Source organism: Stomoxys calcitrans, chromosome 2, assembly GCF_963082655.1.
Source record: "Stomoxys calcitrans chromosome 2, idStoCalc2.1, whole genome shotgun sequence".
Taxonomy (NCBI): Eukaryota; Metazoa; Arthropoda; class Insecta; order Diptera; family Muscidae; genus Stomoxys; species Stomoxys calcitrans.
The window spans coordinates 89,528,580-89,548,526 of NC_081553.1; the positions used below are offsets into that span (position 1 = coordinate 89,528,580).

At 34.1% G+C, this 19,947-nt stretch overlaps 1 protein-coding gene across 4 annotated transcripts in view; it reads right to left on the minus strand.

Moving 5' to 3' along the window:
* LOC106080825 (uncharacterized) overlaps nt 1-19,947 on the minus strand; it is a 116,713-nt gene that overhangs the window by 31,454 nt on the left and 65,312 nt on the right. For 3 of the 4 annotated variants that reach the window (XM_059361841.1, XM_059361840.1, XM_059361842.1), the window contains exons 3-4: nt 6,463-6,650; nt 1,336-2,568 (exon numbers count right to left, since the gene is read on the minus strand). In XM_059361841.1, the coding sequence (XP_059217824.1) occupies nt 1,336-2,568; nt 6,463-6,650 (1,421 nt within the window). Of the gene's footprint in view, nt 1-1,335; nt 2,569-6,462; nt 6,651-17,101; nt 17,928-19,947 lie in introns of those variants that run through there. The other variant, XM_059361839.1, reaches the window with a different exon arrangement.

Genomic DNA, 19,947 nt, shown 5'->3' on the forward strand with positions numbered 1-19,947 from the left:
ATAGGTTAAAGCATTTCGATAAAACTTCATTTCGATAACAAACTGCATTTGGATAACATATCGAATTTCGATAACAAACTTCATTTCGTTAACAAATTACATTTCGCAAACTAAATACATTTCCATAACAAATTGAGTTTCGTTTGGATAACCAATAGCATTTCGATAACAAACAGCATTCAGATAACAAATTGCATTTCGATAACAAATAAAATAAAACGTTAAAAAACTAAACGTTATCGATATCGAAAATATTTAGAGCACGTACAAAGTATTTTACAGTTAAAATAACGAGTAAAAGTACTTGATGTTACAATAGCTAAAATGTTATAGTCAGTTAATACAAGCTATTGTATTTCAAGCTTAATGTGATTATAAAATAGATTAGGTAAGCAGCTTTCGACAACTCAAACTTATCGAAATATCTGTTTTTACGTGCAATATATTGAAAAATTTAGAGTTTTCACAAAAACTTAATTTTGATAACAAATGCACTGTCGATGACAAAGTGCATTTCGATAACAAATTACATTTCCATAACAAATTGCATATTGATAAAAAATTACATTTCGATAAAAACTTCATTTCGAAAACAAATTGCATTTTGAATACAAATTTCATTTCGATAACTTTGTGGGAACTGCCACTTTATATTGTACTCTTATGTGACGTTCGGATATATGCATGCCATTAGACAATGTATGACTAATACTTATCGTAAAATATTCTCATAATTCCCAGAATATTAACTTTCGATAAAGTGTTGTTTTTGTTGTGTTGTTTTTTATCGTATTTACGACATTGTTGTTCATAGACCAATTTTACGACACTAAAATTTCGATAACATAGACTCATCGAAGTATTGTATGGGAATACACTAGGGTGTTCTTTTATTATTACTTTTGAATTATTCGATCAATCGCCTATTTGTAAATTAAGGTGCAATGATTAATCGAGCGTACACCCTAGATAACACTGATTTTATGTGAAAGATCTGTAAAAATAAATTTTTTTGCCTTTTAATGAAGCGTTCATGCTTAAAATTCCGACAATACCTCGAAAATTCAAACGTTGAAAGGTCGCGAATATCGATTAATCGAATAACAATTAATCGAGTGTACACCCTAGATCTATAAAAATAATTTCGTCAATAAAAATTTTTTCGAAGTGAAACTGCCATTGTTTCCCTTTAAAATATTCCGACAATATATCAAAAGTTCAAACGTCGATAACAATTTCGATAAGAAAAAATCTGTAGATTGCATAACTCACACCCCACTTCTTCGCAGAAGTTTACATGCCATTTCTGGCAATCTTTATAATTAAGATTATTACCATGTAGATGTAGGTTGCATTGTGTCAATTTATCCAACTGAGCCTGGGCCAATTTCAATTGTTTTTTGGACATTTTCGAACGATGGGGGGTATTGCCACCCTTGTTGTTGTTAGTGGTGTGGGTGCTGTGCGTACGGGTGGTGGCAGGTTGTCGATAAACTGCCAAATTCTGATGATTACCGGCATTATTCTCATCAACAAAGGTGTTGGAAATAGCTCCCACATTGACTTTCTTGGCTTGCTGCTGCTGTTGATGATGGTGTGTTGACGATTTATTGTTGTGTAGGTGGAGATTATGAGTATGTTGATGTTGTTGCTGCTGCTGCTGTTGTGCAGGATAATGATGATGATTCAAGTGGTTGTGATGGGATGATGTATGTTGTTGTTGTTGTTGCTGCTGCAGTAATTTAAAATTTTTGTTATTGTGACCATTTTGTGAGTGACGTGAAATGCTTAGGCTATTGTTATTGACCATCGATGCGTTCCCACCATTAGCCAAGGACGATGATGAGGTTGAGGCCGATAATTCAGCCAACATTTTCCCACTATTCGTCGAGGATAGTGAGGATGTCGATGAAATTGACAGGGACGAGGATGAAGGCAACTTTAAATGCTGCTGCTGTGATTGAGGCAATAAATATTCCATTTCTTTGAGATCCTGTGACGTACAAGAGATGGCCGAACGAATTTTGGCTACAGACACCACGTTTTGGGTCAATTGCTCGGACCAGCGAAATGGTGAGCCAGAATTCTCACGGCCCTCTAATGTGGGTGGGTGGTGCTGTAAAGACAAATGATGATGCGGGTGCTCAAAGTATGTGCGTGCCGTTTCTTGAGAATCTCCACTGTCTGGTCGATGTTGTTGCTGTTGACCACCGTATGTGGTAAATGGAGTGGGCTCATTTAAAAGCAGCTCTTCATAATCATTATTGTAATCGTGTGTATTTAAATTATGAAAATTTTTTGTAGCATTCGATAAATGCTGGTGGTGGTGGTCAATGGTTGTTGTGGATATTGTAGTCGATGTAGAGACCGTTGTTGTTGCTGATGACGATGATGATGATGGCGGCCGTCTGCGTAATATCACTAAATGTTCGTCATCATCGGTGCTGGGACTAATATTGCTCTGATTTTTGTGTATATTATATTTATGGGAATTGTTACTAGATGATGAGCGATCTGATCGCAATGTTGCACTTTTAGTAGGACTTAAACTACAGGGTAGTATATTATCTTGAAATGAAAAGAAAAAACAAAATAATTGAAATTAAAATTTTAACGAAAAATAAAGGGTAGCAAATAAAAATCAAAGTAAAAAAGTGGTATAATAATTTGCAAAATAATAAACAATAATAAGCTAAATTTATAATTTTCTATAGAAATTTTAGAAAAAAATGCTGCGAAGAGCTACGAAGTTTTTTGTTTCTATAAGTATCTATAGTATCGATTTAATAACGAATCAGTTTTCTGCGATGATAGAAAAATGTCGTTAAAATAAGTATTTTATGTTTATAGAAAATAATACAATAATAAAACGACTTAATATAACGAAAATAAGCTTTCCAAAAATATAGATAATAAAATACAAATTAATATTGAAGAACATCGCATTTGGATATAAATATGTAATCGGAAACGTGTTGTCGATAATATGTTGATGCAAAATATGATAACTTTAATATACGTATTATCGAAAATATAATTTATATATTGTCGAGAAATATTTGTAGATATCGATAAATATCGATATTTTATTATCGTAGTATGATACCTTATATATCGGTTTTAAGATAATTTAGCTTTCAATAAATCCATTCTTTTGTTTACAGTTGCCGTGTTTTATTTTAGCTCTGTCCAGTGTAAGACAAATGTTCTGCATAAAATATTAGTGCAAAGTTGTACTGGCAAGTTATCGATAACAAATAATAACAGACAAAAGGAAACAAATAATCGAGATTTGCACTATATAGTATTAAAATAAAATACAGCAGATATAAACCAACATTTTTGCTCTCTTTCAATATAAAATAAAATTTATCGATAACACAAATTAAAAAAAAATCATGAAACATTTTATCATTGGATGTTTTTGGTCATTTCTGAATTTTATATCGATAATATTTTATCCAAAAATATCGATATTTTACAAATTTTATAAATATTTATATAATATAATATAAAAAATATCGATAAAGTGATATCGTTTAATCCATATAATTGGTAATCCGTTATCGAAAATGGGGAAAATCATAATTTTTTAAATTATATTCATTTAAAAAAAATATAGTTATAAAAAAACATTTTCGATTAGAAACTATTGGAAACTGGAAACACAGAGAACAAAATTTGAATTAATACGAAACAAGTTATTAAGAAAGGTTTTGATTTATCGAAAATCTACACAATATTAGTTTTTGAGAGCAAAATATTGTAACTAAACTATAGAAATTGATTGAAAACATGTTTTCGAATATATGTTACTATGTTACAAAAAAAAAAAAAATTGAATGAGTGGATAATAAATTTATATATGTTTTAGGAAATGTTATCGACTGCGTATTTCGTATTAACTTTACAAAACTGAGAATATGGCTTTTCGATAATAATAAAAAATTGCCATTATCGAAAATGTATATTCAATAAGTTCGCGAAATGAGACTATGGCTTATCGATATTAACAAAAAATTGCCAATATCGAAAATTTATATTCATGAAAAATTAAAGTAGGATAATATGTTATTAATATCGAAATTATGTTATCGATTAATATCGAAATTTTGTTATCGATACATATCGAAATTATGCTATCGATAAATAACGAAAATATGTCATCGTTAATACCAAAAATATGTTATCAGTATATATCAAAGAAGTGGTCGAAAAAATAATAGCGATAAATATAAAACTATTTCGATAACACAAAGAACAAACTTTGAATTAACATAAAGATAAATATTAAGAAAGGTTTGGTTTTATTGAAAATGTACATTCTACTAATTTTTGACAGCAAAATATTACAAATATGTTAAAGAAATTTATCGAAAACATGTTATCGAAAATATGTAGCTGTAAAAAATAGAATCTGTGGATAAAAATATGTGGATATTTTTTAGACAATATTATCGACTGCGTATTTCATATTTACTTTAAAATTGAAATGAGGCTTTGGCTTATCGATATTATTTAAAGGTTGTCATTATCAAAAATTTGTATTTAAGTAAAATTAAAGTAGAAAAATATGCTATCGATTACTACCGAAATTATGTTATCGATAAATAATGAGAAAATTTTATCAATACATCTCGAAAAAATGTCATCAATAAATATCGAAATTATGTCAACGGTAATATCTAAAATATTTTATCGGTAAATATCAAATAAGTCGTCGAAAATATGACAGCAATAACACAAAGAATTAACTTTGAATTAACACAAAAATAAATATTAAAAAAGGCTTGGTTTGATTGAATGTACATTAATTTTTTACAGCAATATATTATAAATATGCTACAGAAATTTATCGAAAAAAGTTATCGAAAATATGTAACAGTAAAAAATAGAATCTGTGGATAATTAAATATTATATTAGACAATATTATCGACTGCATATTTCATATTTACCTTACAATTTAAATGAGACTATGCCTTATGGATATTAATAGAAGATTTGCATTTTCAAAAATGTATTCAAGTAAAATTAAAGTAGGAAAATATGCTATCGATTAATATTGAAATTATGTTATCGATAAATAACAAAAAATTATCGATAAATATCGAAAATGTGTCATCGCTAATTATCGATATTAATAAAAGATTTGCATTATCGAAAATGTGTATTCTATTGGGTTGCCCAAAAAGTAATTGCGGATTTTTGCGACTATATGAAAAATCCGCAATTACTTTTTGGGCAACCCAATAGTAAAATAAAAACAGGACGATAGCATACTATCGATAAATAACGAAAAATTTTATCAATAAATAATGAAAATATGTCATCAATAAATATCGAAAATATGTCATCGCTAATATCAAAAATATGTTATCGATAATTATCAAAAAAGTCGTCGAAAAGTTGATAGCGAGATATATAAAACTTTTTATCTGAAGATAGCAAAAACATGTTATCGATAAAATATAATAGATATCTACAATAAAAATATGTAAATAATTTTCGATGTTGTTATGAAAATATTTTTTTATAAGAAAAATTTTACACATTTTTTGGTAATTATTTAAAAACTAGATTTTTAATAACTATTTTTATATCGATCACCACAAAAAAAAAATTAAAATGATAACATTTAAAACTTTTTACCAAATTTATTATACCACTTTTTTATTAATTCATAAAAATATATAGAACTTGTGTGTATGTAAATAATAAACAAAAAATGGTAAAATGCATATACCGCAAAACCTCAACCATAATTTTATCATAAATAAATGTAATTCTTTATTTATCTATAAATGACCATACACAATAAAATGTCAAAAATATTGCCCTTTCCCCTTTTTTTGTAAGTTGTGGTCGTTCAGCGAACGCCGATGTTTTTGTTTGTCGCTATCTATGGCCCTTTTCCAACTTTAAAAACAATAAAAAGCAGATGTTCGTTATATGAATTGGTTAAGAACCATCAGTAAAGTGGGTTAATATATACATATTTGTCAGAGAGAAAAAAAAAACAACAACAAAACTACCATAAAAAAGGTCACAATGGTTTTATGGGTTATTCGTTTAGCAATGGCGTTGGTGGTGGAGGTGATGGTGATGAAGGCGGTTTGTTTGGCTGAGACAAGCTTTTATTTTATGGCTTTGTTGTTTAAGATTAAATTCTTGTATGGTAGTATGTGTGGTTTTGGGTGATTTTGGCTTAAGGGTTGGCCCATTTTCCTAAAAGACTATTTCGTTTTATTTAAGGGAGTTAATTAAAGCTTTTGCATGAGTAGTGATGAGGAGCGTATTGATATTCAGCAACTGCAGCCTGGTAGTTTAAAGCCAGCATTTAGTTATAAGGTGGTTAAAAATTCTAAGCTCTTTAGTAGGCACTGATTTTCTTTTTATTTAAAAGGTCAGAGTGTGTGCTTTGAACTCTTATATAAGGTCCTGTTAACTCATCATCAGCTTACCATCAACTGCAGTGGCATGACGTCTTTGTTGTTGTGTATGTTGGGTATTTCTAAATTGGCAAAATTTGGTCAACTCATTTAGGGTATGAAACGATTTTTGCCTTATTAATGCACCCGGAGATCGTAAACAGCTGCCAAGAGGCAACAAATTTTTGGTAGGTGTTTTCGGGTCATTATTGCCATAGCACCTGGAAAAGTTTGTGTGGGTTGTTTTGGTTTTCGTATAATAAAAATAATGACAATAATATGAACAGCAAATATACGTTACAATGTGAGGTCATATTGTATGTGATTATGTAAAGGTGGAAACAAGGGTATATGTGTATGCTTTGTGACATGATGTTCTGTATAGATATGAGCTATTCCAAAATAAAGGAGACTAATAGCTGGTTACACATTTTCAATTCGCTAGTAAACTTGAGAAACCATATGAAATCAGATTTTTAAGTTTTTGGCACATTTATAGATATACGGCCTTATTGACAAAATTTTTGAAGCCTTGAATCGCTTTAATAAAGGCAATATGTCAAATAAAACTATTTCAAATCTAGGTAACGTTTTGTGAATAAGGCCTATAATCTCGAAATTAGAGATATAATAGATATTATTTTCGATATATACATATATCGAAATAATTATTGATAAAAACACTGCAATAACTTTCGATAAATATGCGTCAATAGTTTTGATAAAATGTTATATCGAAATATATTTCGATACAAATGTTAAGTGGATTTTTTCATAAAGCAACAATATTTTTATTAAATTTTGGCACATTTTTCGATAATTTTGCTAAGTATAGTGAAATGATTTTAGATGTGTCCATTGAATAAATATCAGAAATATGTAAAGTTTTCGATATTAATAAACTTTTGCTCACAATTTCGTTATAGTATATAAATAAACTTCGATAAAAATATCAAAAATTTCCGATAAATATATCGAAATAATATTCGGTAAATATATATCGAAATAATTTTCGATAAATGTTCGATATACATTTATCGAAAATTATTTCGATAATAATATACCGCAATTATTTACGAATATATATATTGAAATAATTTGCAGTAAGTTTACCGTCAAAAGTATCGATAAAATTTCGAAATTATTTTTGATAATTTTATCGAAATAAATGTATATAAATATTATAAAGAAATTTGTTTTTTATCGACATAACTGTAAATAAAAGGATGCATCGAAACATATTTTCGATGTAAATATTGAAGTGAAGTGAAGTGAAAAGTGTTTTTAAGGTCCAAGATCAAATTATATGGGAGCTATATGAAGTTATGAACCGATTTAGACCATACTTGGCACAGTTGTTGATGGTCAAAGCAAAACACTTACCAAATTACCTAATTTCAGCCAAATCGGATGATAATTGGGCCCTCTAGAAGTCAAGATGCGATATCGATTTATATGGGAGCTATATCAGGTTTTTAACCGATTTGGACCAGAATTGGCATAGTTCCAGATGGTCAACCCAAAACACATAATGCGAAATTTCAGCCAAATCGGAAGATAATTGCGCGGATCAAGAAGTCACGATCCAGGATCGGTTTATATGCCAGCTATGGACCGATGTAGCCTTTTTACAATACCAAACGACTCACACTAATGGAAGTATTCGTGCAAAATTTCAAGCGCCTAGCTTTATTCCTTTGAAAGTTAGCATGCTTTCGGCAGAATCGTCTTACAAACTAACAACGCTTGTAAATTATTAAAGTATTTAGCGAAGAAGCTCATTTTTGGTTCAATGGATACGTAAATGAGCAGAATTGTCGATTTTGGAGTGAAGAACAGCCAAAAGCATTGCAAGGGTTATAAATGTATCCAGAAAAAATCACAGTTTGGTGTAGCTAAAGGGCTGGTGGCATCATTGGACCGTACTTCTTCAAAGATGGGCGAATCGTAACTGTGAATGGTGACCGCTACCGTGATATTCAAGTTTTTTTTTGCCCAAAATGCAAGAGTTTGACTTGCATGAAATTTGGTTTCAACAAGACTGTGTCACAGGTCACACAGCACGCGTAACAATGGACTCATTGAGAGGCGAGTTCGGTGAACAATTTATTTCATGTTCGGGGCCGGTTAATAAGCCGGCAGTATCGTGCGATTTAACGCCTTTTGACTATATTTTGTGGGGTTATGTTAAAGCTCATGTCTATACAGACAAGCCCGCTTCAATTGACGTATTGGAAGACAACATTCGTGAAATACCGACCGAAATGTTGGAAATAGTATGCCAAAATTGGACTAAGCGGATGGACCATTTGAGGCGCAGTCACGTTCAACATTTGCATGAAATAATCTTCAAACATTAAATTATATGGACCGTACTATCGATTCAAATAAAGATTTGATGCATAATTATAAATTTTATGTGTTTTTTTTTTGAAAATCTTTCCTATAGCTCTTAAAAAATCACCCATTATATTTGAAAAAGTCATTGAAATTGATTGAGGATGGTATATTAAATCGGCCCGGCCAAATAAAATATTGCTGTTTTAAGCTATTTCAGAGAATAAACGCTACTGTAGCTAAGTTTGTAGTATGTTTTGGAGCAGCAGTGCGGATATCGTAGTTCAATTCTCACGTAATGCTTTGGTATGTCGCTTCGGAATAAAAGCTTATTATCTCAAAGAACTAAAACTGAACTCCTGGGTTCGAATCCTGGCGAGAACATCGGACAAATTTTCAGCGGTGGTTGTCCCCTCCTAATACTGGCGATATTTGTGTGTTATGCATGGAAGCCATGTGAAAATTTCTCCTCAAAGAGGAGTCGTATCATTGAGCTTAAGTTTGAAGCGAACAGCACTCATTGATATGTGAGAAGTTTGACAATGTTCCTTAATGGAATGTTCATGGGCAAAATTTGCAAAGTACACTTGTATTATATAGCATACATATCCTAGGCAGGAGAAAATCTCCGATTTGGAGGTAATCTCCGATTTGAAGGTAATCTCCGATTTGGAGGTAATCTCCGATTTGGTAATTCGGTTTCTAGAAACCTCATTTTTGCGCTAAATACTAAATTTCCCAACAACATTCCATTACGGAACAGGGGATACTTCTCTCATATCAATGAGTGTAGTTAGATTACAGTTTTTAAGCTCATTGATGAAGGACCTCCTTTTTAATGCCGAAGCATACCTCACAAATGTGGCCAGCATAAGTGGATAAACACAGCTGAAAATTATTGTGATGTTCACGCTGCGGTTTGAACCCAGGCGTTCGGCGTCAAAGGCGGACATGCCAAGTTCCACGGTGGCCTATGGCTTTCTGCGCTGATTGACTGAAATTTCCAAATAAAAGCCTTACTTCGATGCGATTTACTCTTATGACTGATAACAAATAAAAAAATAAATGGAAATTTTGCCCATGAACATTCCACTAAGGAACAGGGGCAAACTTCTCACCTATCAATGAGTGCAGTCCGATTCAAGTTTAAGCTCAATCATAAGGGCCTCCTTTTTATAGCTTACTTGTTATTAATTATTTACTTAATTCTTTACTTGTTATTAATTGAATGAAATTTAATATCTTTTTAAGACAACCTTTTAATTGACCTAACTACAGCTTTTGCTGATCATGGAATTGCCCATTGCTTTCAGTCGGGTTACTGTATAACTACATATAATTGTTTCCTCTATATGTGGACTTGGGTACAATACAAAAAAAATGTACAATAAAAGAATGTGTTCATTTGTTCGTTCATTCATTTCGTGAACTCAGATTTAATTACTTTTGACTGGAATTCTATGAATTACGTATATTGTTATATGATTTGATATACGTTTATGAATATGGGAATGTGTGTGAGTGTAGGTTACAGAAGAATGTTATTATATTAAATGAGATTCTGAGAATTTCTTCCAAGCATAACTCCCCAGCTGAAATGGAAGAAAAGAACAGTTTTTCTTTCTATCTTCGACTAAATCGTCATTATGCATAACCTGCACACAATTAACTAAATGAGCTGTAAACCATCATATCTAGCTTAGCGTTTCAGATATTCTTTTTTTCACAAATGCCATTTGTTGGACTTATAATAGAACGAAAAAGTCCCACCATGGCTAATGAAATGTTTCTGGCTTTGATTTGCTATTTTGTACGACAAACAATCAAACAAAACCCCCCCTTGAACGAAAAAAAAAACGACAAAAGTTAAGAAAGACTTTTTTTATGTCGCTTTTTTCTCTTCTCGAATGTACAATCCAAGAAATACCTAACGATTAATCATTGCATGACCAAATGTAGATATGCGAGAGAAAAACAAACCAAATGGCCAAAGAAACGAGAAGTGACATACGGGTCATGTTTTTTCTGTAATGACCAAAACTGTCCACAATTTATTGAGATTTATACGCCTGATTTCTCCCTAAAACAGCAAATTGAAGCGTGCTAAACTGGTTAATGCTTTGACACTTTGCTACAAAAGCAATCACTGAGCCGAGGAAGGTGGGAGGGAGCATTCATATTGCTTATGGCTAAACATCATATTTTATGGATTTTATTGTTTAAAGAACTTCCACGAATAATTTTTGGCCAAAAAACAACAAAAGGAAATTACAATAAATATTAAAAAAGATTTCAAGGAAAATCGTTTTATAAAATTTATTAAAAATTTTGAAGAAAGCCCACATGGTTACTCCATAATGTGATTGATTCAGCAGCATCATTAAAATCGATAATAAACCGCAGACATAAAGCCTGCAAAAGAAGTCCCACGCTGTTCGATAAAGGAAAGATTGGAAAAAGGCTTTAAATTTTCAAAGCCGGTATTCGCTGAATCGCCTTTGGGGAAGAATAATGTGCATTGAATACAATTTCTTTATATACAACTAGCTGAACAGGGCCCGCTCCGCTGCGCCTTCTCTTACTTTACATGGAACAAAATTATTCTTTGAATATTAATTTTCGTCAATTCAAGAGCTTTAAGTGAATATAGCATGCTACAAAAATAGTAAATGTATATCGCTTGACTCACAGTAGAAGACTATAAATGGCTTAATCTAATCCCATATGATCTTTATTGGTCTACGAAATCGCTCGAAAGTTTGAGGGTCATTTGAGTTTGGATGTTAGATGTACTCCACTCTTAAAGGACTTTATTTGAGCACGATATTCCCATGGGATTTTTGGAAGTGGGAAGGCCCCAGGATGGTGGTTGGTGGGTTTAGGGGGTAGTGTTGACCCCCAGTGTGGACTCCCGAAAGTGGGTATGAATTTCGTGCTCTACTCCCAAATACCTCTCACTTGAGCCCCATATTGCCATGATCGGTAAATATGTATGTCCGAATAAGGGGTGTTTTCGGGGATGAGGTGGCCCCTAGACTATTAGCCCTGAAAAATATATAAGCAGCGAGCTCTACTTTCAAATACCATTTATTTAAACCCCATATTGCCATTGGTTTAAGGGGAGTTTAAGGGATTAGGCGTCCCCCCAAACACTTGGCTCCAAAATTGGTTATCAAATTCGTTTTCTAATCTCAAATACCTTTTATTTGAGCCTCATATTGTCATGGTCGGTAAATTTGTACTCTTTTGGAGGTGGTTTGGGGAAGGGGAGATGCCCCAAATACATGTTCCCACATTTGGATATCAGATTCTGGATATCGTATTCTACTCCCAACTACCTTTGATTTTATAATTGCTGTTTGTGGGTGTTTTGGGAAAGGGGTAAAACCATTGAAAATTGGTTCGTGCCCCAATACCTTTCATTTTAGCCACTGTAGCGCAGAGGTTAGCATGTCCGCCTATGACGCTGAACGCCTGGTGAGACCATCGGAAAAAAATTTTTAGTGATGGCTTTCCCCTCCTAATGCCGTCAACATTTGTGAGGTAATATGCCATGTACAACTTCTCTCCGAAGAGGAGTCACAATGCGGCACGCCGTTCGGACTCGGGTATAAAAAGGAGGCCCCCTATCATTGAGCTTAAACTTGAATCGGACTGCACTCATTGATAGGTGAGAAGTTTGCCCCTGATCTTTAGTGGAATGTTCATGGGCAAAATTTGCATTGCACATTGACACAGTCGATAAATATGTCCGATTTAGGGAGCGGGGTGGTCTGCCAAACACTTGGCACTGGAAATAAATCAGCATCATGCTCTACTTTCAAATATCATTTATTTGAACCCCATATTGGCATTGTCCTCAAACTGCACTCATTGATGGGTGAGAAGTTTGCCCCTGTTCCTTAGTGGAATGTTCATGGGCAAAATTTGCATTGCACATTGACATGGTCGGTAATTATGTCCGATTTAGGGAGCGGTGAGGTCCGCCAAACACTTGGCTCTGAAAATAGATCAGCATCATGCTACTACTTTCAAATATCATTTATTTGAACCTCATATTGGCATTGTCCTCAAAATTGGATATCATATTCGTTTTCTAATCTCAAATACCTTTCATTTAAACCCCTTACTGCAAAAGACAGCAAATATATCCGGTTTGGGGTATGGGCCCCAACAACTATCAATATCAAGCTCCAATCTCTTTAAGATGCATATTGTTATGGTGAGCAAATGTGTCCCACTTTGGAGGTTTTTATGGGGGTGGGATGTCCTTTAGACAGTTGGTCCCGAATGTTGAAATCACATTCCTGGTCTACTCCCAAATACTTTTCATTTGAGCCCCATATTTCCATAGTCGGCAAACATGTCCAGTTTGGAGGGTGTTTTGGGGGATGAGGCGCCCACTCATATCACATGGGGGCTCTGAAATTATATCTCAGATTCTTGTTATACCATAAAATGACTCTTTTTTGAGCCCCATATTGAAATGGTAAGTAAATACATCCTCTTTGGGTGGTGTAATGGGGGTGGGGTGGCCCCATAGACACTTTTTCTGAAAATTTATATAAGATTCGTGCTTTACTCCCAAAGACCTTTCATTTGAGTACCATATTGCGTATATTTGTCCTCTTGAGGGGTGTTTTTGGGGGGGGGAGGCCCCACAAACACTTGGTCCTACATTTGATATCAGATTCGTATTCTTCTCTCAAGTACCTTTTATTTGAGCTCCACATTACCATGGTCGTATTTGGGGGTGTTTTGGAGAAGGAATGGACCCCCAGAAACTTGGTCCCACATTTGAATATCAGATTCGTATTCTACTCGCAAATACATTTAATTTGAGTCCCATATTGCCATGGTGGGTAAAAAATATGCCCGATTTAGGGGGGTTTTGGGGGTTGGGGTGGTCCCCCAAACACTTGGTCCGAAAATTTTTTTTCTTATCATAAATACCTTACATTTAAGTCCCATATTGTAGTGATGGGTCAATATATATATTTGTTAGGTTTTTGGGGTGGGGCGGTCCCCCTAGGTACCCCATCTGGACACACAATTTTTGTTTTTAGGTTACTATAAGAGAGCACCCAAAATTTCGCTAAATTCGCACCACCCATTTCCGAAATCTGGCATTTCTGAAAATTAGGGTTAGGGGGAGGGTCCGCTCCCCTTCAGATATCAAAAAAAGAAGTACCCTATTTTCCCCACGGGTCTATAGAGCACCATCTGTGAAATATTCAAGAAAATCGGATCAGCCGTTTTTGAGTCTATACGGAACATGCATACAAACAAACGCAAATTCATTTTTATATATAAGAAGAAGAAAAGGAAGATAAAATTTAGTAAAATGTAAAATTAGAAGCACTCTGACAGCTAAATTGGTATCAAGCTCGTATTACCTGTACAGCAGTCGATAGTTCCTTTCCCACAAGAGGCATATGGCTTCCACCATTATGGTATCACAATGCATCAAAATTTTCTATGTCAGACATCCACTATAACCTAACTCCCTTAAAATTAAGTCATTGCAGAACATAATATGCCTGAATATATTCAAATATTTCCACTAAACTCTTAAAAAATGCATACTATTCCAATTTTATCTTTTCATATAAAGCTCCATAGACAACTCCTGTCACCATTAACAACGATTTACCTATAAAAGACAACCAAAATCGATTAGAAGATCCCAAAATGTTGTATCTAAAACAACCAATACCACTTAAAGCTTAAGTCCCACAAACATTCCTTATAATCACTTTATGAAAAACTCAAAATATGGCAAATATTCATGACCCACACAGACACTCTTTGTTATTGAGACAAACAAACATAAACGTCGACACACACACACACACATACTCATTCATAAAGGCAGTGAAATGATATTATCCTTTTGTGACAAGGTTTCCAAACACAAATCGCTTCGAAAAGCTTAAGAAAAAGACTCAGCATATTATCCTGGACTTAGAATAAATACAGAGAAGAATGTTTGGGCTCTAAGACACAAATAAATACACACTTTTACACAGAGAAAAATTATGATGAAATAATCAACGTTATTTATCTCTCATATCAATAAGTGCAGTTCTATTCAAGTTTAGGCTCAATGATATAGGGCCTCCTTTTTTATGTCGAGCTCAAATGACGTGCCGCTTAGAGACACCACTTGGCAGAGAAATTTTAACATCGCTGGAAACCTTACAAATGCCCCCAGCATTTTGTAAGGAGATAACCATCGCTGAAAAATGTTTTCTATTGTACACGCCGTGATTTGAACTCGGGCGTTCGGCGTCATAGGAGGACATCCTAACCTCTGCGCCACCGTGATTGCAAACACTCCTTAGCCCTTTGATATAGCGGCACAATGCAAAACCAAAACTGACAAATCCGTTCCTAAATACCCGAAACCTACCCCAAGAGGCCCATGGTACGACCAAGGGTGTCGAAACGTTACGGATTCCAAGTATACAGTATACATAGCCACCCTGCAGTCAGTGGCAACGCACTAAGCGAAGGAGAAATAACGGGAGAGAAACGTTTGGAGAAACGTCTATTTCGCAGATAAGGAGACAAATGGGAAATCATGAAAGTCGGATTGAAGTCCACAAATTCTAACAAAAACAGTAAGAAAAGGCAAAAGTCGGGCGGTACCGACTTTAAAATACCCTACACTTACCCTATAAGTACAAAGTGGCTGCTATATCCAAATCTGAACCAATTTTGTTGGACCTTGGTGGATGTTTTCAGATGAGTTATTAAACAATCCGTATCAAATTTCTAGCAAATATGTTCACACTGCAATAACTACGGTTGACAAATGACAACATTATTGAAAATTGCCCAAAATCTGACGAACAGGTATATGGGAGCTATATCTAAATCTGAGCCGATTTCGACCAAAATTCTTAGATATTTTGGTAAACCTCGAGGAACGCGTTGTACAAAATTTTGGCAAGATTGATCAATAAATGCGCTTGCATTGGCTCTAGAAGTGAAAATCGGGCAATACACATATATGGCAGCTATATATAAATCTGAACTGATTTCTATAAAAATTCACCGGTAATTTTAAGAGTCATAAGAATATCCTTCTTGCCAAATTTCGAGCGAATCGGTTAAAAAAATGAGCACTTTATTACAATATTTCTCAAAATCGTATGAACATATATATGGAAGCTATATCTAAATCTGAACCGATTTCGAGAAAACTTCTAAGATGTTGTGGTAGTCGTCGAAGAAAGCGTTGGGCAAAATTTTAAGAAGATTGGTCAAAAATACGCTTGCAGTGGCTCTAGGAGTGAAAATCGGGCGATATATATGTATGAGAGTTATATCTCCCCGATTTCTATGAAACTCCCCAGTAATGTCGAGAGTCATAAGAAAATCCCTCCTGCCAAATTTCTATAGATTCTGTTAACAAATACCCACATTATCGCAATATTAGTCAAAATCGTGCGAACACATACATAGATAGATATTGGGTTTCCCAAAAAGTAATTGCGGGTTTTTTAAAAGAAAGTAAATGCATTTTTAACAAAACTAAGAATGAACTTTAATCAAATATACTTTTTTACACTTTTTTTCTAAAGCAAGCTAAAAGTAACAGCTGATAACTGACAGAAGAAAGAATGCAATTACAGAGTCACAAGCTGTGAAAAAATTTGTCAACGCCGACTATATGAAAAATTCGCAATTACTTTTTAGGCAACCATAGATTCGGACTCGGCTATAAAAAGGAGGACCCTTATTATTGAGCCTAAAATTGCGTTGGACAGCACTCATTGATATTTGAGAAGTTGGCCCCCAGTTGCTTTTTGGCTCATGAGCAAATTTATATTTGCAATATTTGAAGCGGCGATTTATAAGAAATTCTCCAATGTCTGTCTATCTATCGTTCAAAGGCTTGGGTTAATTTTTATCCGATTTGTCTGGAATTTCGAATTTGTTCAGTTCTATTACGATGATCTACCACGTGTACCAAATATTATTGAAATCGGTCCATGTTTAGATACAGCTTCTGGAGCCGCAAAAGAAAATCATTTTTCTTGTCATGTCCTTATATGACCAGATTTGGATAGCTTGTTTTTATATTCATGATTTTTCTTATTTTTTATTTTTATTTTTATTATTTATTTTTTTGACTTTTATATTCTTTACACTATTTATTTTACTTGATATTTCTCTTAGTGTCTCTCTGCGAAAAAAAAACAAAACCAAACAACCTTTGTTTGCCCAAAGGCAATCAACACCTGGGAACGATTTTTTTTTTATAAATTTACCATTAAGATGTTGCTAAAGACATGCAAAAGAAGAAGAAGAAGAAAAGGACACCTACTACTATTCAGGTACGGCATGGGTTTGCGTATTGTTGCCGTTCGATGGCGTGTGGTGCCGTAAATGCCTTGGCTTATACTCTTCGATAAATCTGCGTAGATTTCGTGATTCCTAAGCGATTTGCCTTCCCCAATGGGATCATGCAAGGATTTGTTAAGATGCTTAGATTGTATTTGTTGTTGCTGCTGCTGCTGATGTTGTTGTTGTTTTTGTTCCTTTAAATATTTGGCACAATACGTTTCGGGAATTTGTAATAATTTGCATGCTTTACGCGGTACCGGCAATGTGGACATCAAGTCCTCAATGGTATTATCACCACAAGGTATTATCAGATCCATGCCATAGGCTGGTCTTGTCTTTAAATATTTCTCACAGGCAAATGGAGTTTTCTGTAATTCAATCGTATCCAATTCATCATCGGATTCCTCTTTAGCGACAGAAAATTTGTGATAATGTTTTTCGCGATTATGGACGGCTAAATTGAATTTAAATGGTGACTGCACTATACCCGGATGATTAAGACGCACTTTAAGTTTTCGTATGGATTCGCGCATTGAACGTGATCTATGTAAATTTGTACCCGATACCGCACTACGCGTATCCTTGTTGCCGGTCACTAGTTTGACATATGAGCTACGATTTGTTTTACGACGTTCCATTTCGACTTGAAAGTCGTAAACGATTTCTGGGAGGGGGGAAATATACGATAAACTTCCACGACTCTTGTAAGCGTTCCAATTTACACTTTCACACATTCACACAGCAGGAGAGGGGGTTGTTGGGCTGCTTTCCCGAAAGGGTTAATTTACATAAATTTGACTAGGATTAATGTTTTCCGTATACACTGCATTTCATCTTTAAGATGTGCGTTTATGGTTTTGAGCATGGGGGCATTTCTCTTGTTCTATTGTACTTGTTTGTGTTGAACTTTTTCACGTTTTTAATTTTCACACTCATTCGTTGAATTTTGTTTCGGTTTTATTTTTTTTTTTCTTCGATTTTATTACGTTTTATATTGCCGCGATGTCGGTAGTCTGTAGCATTTCCATCGTCATTCCCCGTAACACAACAAAATTCAACTGATTTCCAGTGTTAAACGTGATTGTTTACTTTCCACCCCATGAATGTGACCGAGCGAATGTTTTTTGTTTTTTCTTCCTCTTTGTTAGTGTGTGTGATTGCCCGATGCCTGGCGGCATTAACACGGACACACTCATTGCAATCTCTACTAAAAACACATACCATTGCAAAGGAATCATTATCCTAACCTACCCCTCGGTGCTTGATCAATGTTTATGTTCTCTCACTCTCTTTCTCTCTATGGTTAGAGCATTTCAAAAAGGCCGGCCGGCTGGCTGTACGTGCCTATTCATATATTTTCCATGCATCAGAGATATTGTAATTGTAGTCAGGTCGAAGATGTTGATTTGTGAGAAAAAGGCCTTTCAGAAGGCCTTCTCAACTTATTCCAGTAGAAAAAATTTTCAAAATTTTATATTCGTTCAATTTTTATTATACCAACCATCATAGGATGGGGGTATACTAATCTAGTCAATCCGTTTGTAACACCTCGAAATAAGTCATCCAAGACGCCATAAGGTATATATATTCTTGATTGTCTCCTTGTTCTGAATCGATCTAGCCACGTCCGTCCGTTCGTCTGTCGAAATCACGATAGAGGTCGAACGCGTAAAGCTACCCGCTTGAAATTTTGCACAGACACTTAATACCGATGTAGATCGTTGGGGATTGCAAATGGACTATATCGGTTCAGATTTATATATAGCTCCCATATAAACCGATCTCCAGATTTGATTCTTGAGCACCTGGAAACCGCAATTTCGGATACCAAATTTTTGTTTGTAGGTTACTATAAGAGGGCACACAAAATTTCGCTTAAATCACAACACCCATCTCCGAGATCTGGGGTTTCTGAAAATTAGGGTAAAGGGGAGAGTCCGCTCCCCCTTCCGATACCAAAAAATGTATTGGGTTGCCCAAAAAGTAATTGCGGATTTTTAAAAAGAAAGTAAATGCATTTTTAATAAAACTTAGAATGAACTTTAATCGAATATACTTTTTTTTACACTTTTTTTCCAAAGCGAGCTAAAAGTAACAGCTGATAACTGACTTCTGAAAGAATGCAATTACAGAGTCACAAGCTGTGAAAAAATTTGTCAACGCCGACTATATGAAAAATCCGCAATTACTTTTTGGGCAACCCAATAGTAACCTATATGCTTTATCTGTGAAAATTTAAAAAAAAAATCGGTTCAGCCGTTTTTGAGTCTATACTGAAAATTTTGTCAAAAATAAAATTTTTATAAAAATTTTTTGTCAAAATTTTATTTTTATAAACATTTTTTGTCAAAATGTTATTTTTATAGAACTTTTTTTTATTTTTATAAAAAATTTTGTCAAAATGTTATTTTTATAGAAAATTTTGTCAAAATTTTATTTTTATAGAAAGCTGGTTGTACCCACCCCACTCTGCTGCGCCTTCATTAGCACCATGCGAAAAATAAGTTTCTTACCTACTGCCGTATGTATATTCCCAGTACAATTTGTTTATCTACTTCCAAATAGCTTTCATTGAACCCAATATAGCCATGATTGACAAATGTTCACTTTTTGGGAGGTTTTTTGAGAGATAGGCAACCTCCTATCGCTTGAACCTCATTTTTAATACGATATTCATAATCCACTCCCGAACACCTTTTATTTGAGTCCTATATGGTAATGATCGTCTAATATGCCTACTTGGGACGGTTTTGGGGCGGCCCCCTTAGTAATTACATCCAATTTTAAATATTCGATAATCATATTCGTACTCTACTCTCGAATACC